This window comes from Terrapene carolina, unplaced genomic scaffold, assembly GCF_002925995.2.
Source record: "Terrapene carolina triunguis isolate 2854851 unplaced genomic scaffold, T_m_triunguis-2.0 Scaffold62, whole genome shotgun sequence".
In the NCBI taxonomy this organism is placed as follows: Eukaryota; Metazoa; Chordata; order Testudines; family Emydidae; genus Terrapene; species Terrapene triunguis.
This window is the reverse complement of record NW_020664413.1, coordinates 44,353,361-44,358,696: the sequence shown is the minus strand read 5'-3', so window position 1 is coordinate 44,358,696 and position 5,336 is coordinate 44,353,361. Positions and strand designations below refer to the sequence as shown.

At 41.4% G+C, this 5,336-nt stretch overlaps 1 protein-coding gene across 1 annotated transcript in view; it reads left to right on the top strand.

Moving 5' to 3' along the window:
• The window catches only part of PDE1A (phosphodiesterase 1A), a 265,115-nt gene extending 260,620 nt beyond the window's left edge, over positions 1–4,495 (top strand). The window contains exon 15 of the mRNA XM_026647746.1: positions 3,622–4,495. Coding sequence (XP_026503531.1) covers positions 3,622–4,019 — 398 coding nt within the window. The 3' untranslated portion in view covers positions 4,020–4,495. The remainder of the gene's footprint in view (positions 1–3,621) is intronic.
• The last annotated feature ends 841 nt before the right edge of the window (positions 4,496–5,336 follow it).

Below are 5,336 nucleotides of genomic sequence, written 5' to 3'. Positions count from 1 at the left end.
TCGCCGGCCCGGGCCAATGGGGGCGGCGAGAAGCGGCGCGGGCGAGCAATGTGCTGGCCGCGGCTTCTCGCTGCCCCCATTGGCCCGGGACGGCGAACCGCGGCCAGTGGGGGCCGCGATCGGCCAAACCTGCCGCGTCAGCAGGTAAATAAAACTGGCCCGGCCCGCCAGGGTGCTTACCCTGGCGAGCCGCGTGCCGAACGTTGCCGACCCCTGCTTTAGAGCCTACAAGTCCACTCAGTCCTACTTCTTGTTCAGCCAATCGCAAAGAGAAACAAGTTTGTTTACATTTACAGGAGATAATGCTGCCCGCTTCTTATTTACAATGTCACCTGAAAGTGAGAACAGGCATTCGCATGGCATTTTTGTAGCTGGCATTGCAAGGTATTTATGTGCCAGATATGCTAAACATTTGTATGCCGCTTCATGCTTCGGCCACCATTCCAGAGGACATGCTTCCATGCTGATGATGCTCGTTAAATAAAATAAAATAAAAAAAAGGATAATTACTTAGTGACTGAACTCCTTGGGGGGATAATTGTATGTGTCCTGCTGTGTTTTACCTGCATTCTGCCATATATTTCATGTTATACTAGTCTCGGATGATGACCCAGCACATGTTGTTCATTTTAAGAACACTTTTCACTGCAGATTTGACAAAACGCAAAGAAGGTACCAATGTGAGATTTCTAAAGATAGCTACAGCACTCGAGCCAAGGTTTAAGAATCTGAAGTGCCTTCCAAAATCTGAGAGGGACAAGGTGTGGAGCATGCTTTCAAAAGTCTTAAAAGAGCAACACTCTGATGCGGAAACTACAGAATCCGAACCACCAAAAAAGAAAATCAACTCAGATGATGAAAATGAACATGCGTCAGTCCGCACTGCTTTGGATTGTTATCAAGCAGAACCCTTCATCAGCATAGATGTATGTCCTCTGGGATGGTGGTTGAAGCATGAAGGGACATATGAATCTTTAGCACATCTGGCATGTAAATATCTTGCGACACTGGCTACAACAGTGTCATGTGAACGCCTGTTCTCATTTTCATGTGACGTAAACAAGAAGAGGGCAGCATTATCGCCTACAAATATAAACAAACTTGTTTGATCGATTGGCTGAAAAAGAAGTAGGACTGAGTGGACTTGTAGGCTCTAAAGATTTTATATTGTTTTGTTTTTGAATGCAGTTTTTTTGTACATATTTCTACATTTGTAAGTTCAATTTTCATGATAAAGAGATTGCACTACAGTACTTGTATTAGGTGAATTGAAAAATACTATTTTGTTTTTTACAGAGCAAATATTTGTAATCAAAAATAAATATAAAGTGAGCACTGAACACTTTGTATTCTGTGTTGTAATTGAAATCAATATATTTGAAAATGTAGAAAACATCAAAAATATTTAAATAAATGGTATTTCATTATTAACAGTGCGATTAATCAAGATTATTTTTTTTAATCACGCGATTAATTGTGATTAATGTTTTTAATCACTTGACAGCCCTAATTATAAATAGAGGATTATCTCCAGTTACTGTTTGTTCACAGTGAGAACAGGCTAAGATTGTTTGAATGATGTTAATGGTACATACTTTCTAATAGCTTTTTTATTTTAATTTTTTAAGTATTACATTAATTTATAATTTCCATTCTTTCCATTTTCTGTTTTGTTTTATAGTTCAACATTCTTTTAATTTCCCCTTCTCAATTTAGTGATACAACTTAAACATTGATAAAGTCAAGGAAAATGCTTGTAGCTCTACCATATGGAAGCATATATTCACCAGCAAGTATGATATGTAAATTAGTTTCTTTGGGACAAAAGCCGTAGGTAGATTATGCCATGAATGACATCTGCTTTAATTAATACAACTTGGTAGAACTGCATGAAAATTGCTTCCAAACTACACCTACAGATTTTGTAATGTCTTTTAACGCAGCCAGTTCTGCCTAGCAGTTCTGTAGCAGGTCCCTAGAGGAAGCAATAGCTATGAAGAGATCAAAAGTCCCCTCAGTTATAGAATCCAGGAGAAATTTCCTGTTTCTCTAATGTTTGTAAGCAGTTTGGATCAATAAACCAAATATGAAGTTCCTCCCTTTTTTAAAGCTATAACCGGCTAAAAAAATCATAAGAACTGACAAAGAAGGGAAAGCAGCTAATTGTTCAAGCTTCCATATATTAGAAACATCTAGTGAACTTGTCTCAGATTTGGAGGGAATGTTTCTTCTACCTCCCACCTCCTAGGCCAAATTGCCCTTCAAAAGAACATGCCCTGAGGATTCAGGAGGGTAGTATGGAGGGGATAAATTCTGCTTATAATGGTAATGTGGTTACAATATGTGCTGCCGAGATGCTTCTACCTCTCCATAATACTACATGATCAGTTTTGGTCTGGATTTAGCTTGGGCACTCACAGAACTGAAGTTTGTTCTCAGTCAAGCTAGCAATATCATGCTAGCAGAACAGGAACAATATTGTTGGGCCTGCTTTCCTCCTTTAATAATAGTGAAAACTGTGGGCTAGGGAGATCACACAATAATCCCCAGAGAGTTCGTGGAGTTACAGTTCAAATTCTAATGCTCATCGTTTTATAAAACTGGGGATATTTTATATCTGTCATGGGAGTATCAAGGGATCTGAAAGCTGAACCTAAGAGATAGGAAAAGGCAGGTGTTCTAATAACAGGGAAAACAGCCATCATCTGCCATTTGGCCCTCTTCTTGTCAACCCTTCCATCCCCACCACCAAAGTGTGCTCTCTATCCCCTCCCATACAAGTCTTCTCCATCCCCTGCTCTTTCTATCCTCCAGCTCCTCCTACCAAACTCTCTCTCCCACACTCAAATTATGTCCTCCTGAACTTCCCTTTTCTCAGTTCCGTGCCATCCCCCCAACCTTTCTTTCTCTACCTCCAGTTCTCTTCTTGCAACTGAGCTTTGGCCTCCTGGATCAGTCTCTCCCTTCCCTCACTGTCTGTCCCTCTGAAGTACTATTTCTTTGAGATTTGTCCCCTCCCCACTGTTGCTGCTGTTATTGTTATAGCACAAATGTGTAACCTCCTAAAGCTCTCTCCATCCTGGGTTCTCTTTCTTTTGCTCTGATATCCTCTTCCTCCCTCCAGGGTTCATTCCTTCTCCTCCAGAGCTGCCACAGCTCTCTTCACTCCCTTCTTTCTGCAAGGCCCTCCCTGTCTACCTGTCTCAGAAGCTCCTGAGCTCTGCTCCCTCCAGTGCTCCCTCCAGCATTGCTGCCATAAACAGCATTGCTAAATGGAACGGCACTCGGCAGTGATCTCATCCTGTTTCCACCCTTTCCCTTCCCATGTGCACATGGCTTTTCCTGGAATGCTTGCCACGCCAGCTGCAGATGGAAGTACTGATTAAAGATCAAACACCAAATCCAGTCACCACCACTTCTGTTGCACCTGTGTAACTGAGATCAGAACTTAATCCACTTTAAACAAACCAGTGCACATGTATTAACACTAAAAGTGACAAAGAATTCCCGTGTGCACAATGTTTCCAAGTCCAACTCTAGGACAGAGCCATTGCTAAGAAATCAAAGCAACTGCAGCATATATTTCATATCTAATTTACATATTTTGTTCCCTTTCTGTAGAAGAACTTGTGAGAAATGTTGGTGAACAGCAAAAAGACCAAAGCAGAAAACCCGCAGATGCACAATTACAGGAGGAAACAACCAGGACACAAAATGAGAGTAGTCAGGGAAGCGATGACACGCCTTTACCAAGAAGCTCCACTCCCAGTTCCTTCGTCCTACAAGTTATAACTTTCGACTGTCCTCCTAGCGCATCCAGCTCGGAGAAATTCACTAACTCTGATCCAAACCAGAAAGATCCCACCGAGGCACAGCAAGAAACACAGCCCACTGACCCATTGAATGGTAATATCTCATCACAAAACACACATCAGTCTAACGAAGTGGTGCAGGGTGGAGCTGCCGCCGTGTCTGTTACATCCCTATTAAGCTTTGATATCCATAAAATGTCCAATTAAGTAGTTGTTCGAGCCTGCAGTTTAGGAATGGCCCTTCCTCAGGCATATGTAGAAACTGAAGTGTCATCAAATAAAAAACATTTGACCTGAATAAATTTAACCTTTTTGATATTAAGTATTTGATATTTAATAGTAACTTATTTGGCTTAAAATACCAAAAATATGACAGTTGAACTCATAATTTCAAAATTATTTTAGATATGTATTTGCAACTATAGAAGTTTAAGTTACTGGGAAATTACATAAACTCTGTAGAAACTGCTTGTCATTTTCTTTTTGAATAGGTAATTCTGCTTTGGCTATTACAAGGCTTCTCACTTATTGTAGGGACTTATGGTCAAAACTTCATGAATCAAATCATTTGTAATAAAAATGAATACAACTTCCCCCATTTATTTTGATCACTTTAAGCAGGTGTAATTTGATCATTAAAATAAGTATAAAAAGTTGCCATTTCATTAACAAGGAAGGTGAAAATTTGGAATGTTGAGGGGGAAGGGGATGGAATAGCCAAAGAAGACCCATGATGATGCAATATGATGAAAATGAAAAGGGTTTTATTGACATAGGCTGTGGTCTGTGTCAAGGTGTCCAAGCGACAGTGGAACTTGATCTAAGTAGAAGGAAGGTACTGTGTGATATTCCATTTTAACTTACAAATCCTACTGAAATTGATGATAAAGTAAGCTTTAAAAGAATGGGATGTTGAGAAGAAAGTATTACCTCTGACTCTTCCTTGTGGGCTGAGGATCCTTCACATCTTTGCATGAGCCATGAAGATCCAACTCTCTCCCCTGGTGTATTGTACATTCTTCCCCACACCTACACCCCCACACGCTCAAGGCCTTATGATGGGCTAGATTGCGTGTTCTCAATCCATCCTGAGTAAGAGGCAACACGTGACTGCATTGCCACAGGAGAGACCAGAGAATGAATTGGGGCTCTGAACGCTACAATTCATCCCCTACTTTCCCCTTGTTCTGAGGGAGGAATATGTTACCCCACTCCATTTCATGGACCCGCTTGCTCCCTTCTCCCTCTGCCCCGCCTCCCCCACATACACCCAGCCAGTTATCATGGCCACTGAGTGAGGGGGACAGAGCCAGAGCTTCTTTCAAATCCCTGCCCCTCACCAACTTATTTGCTTGCAGCAAGGAGTATTGGGAGAGTAGCCCTTGTTCTCCACAGTGTAGCCAGGGTCGTAATCTGATCAGAGCTGAATGGGTAAGTGACGGTCAGGGCCTTATTCTCCTGCAGGTGAAGAAAAATAAGGAAACTTAGTGAGAACCAAACAAAGTTGCTGCTTAATTTTTCCCC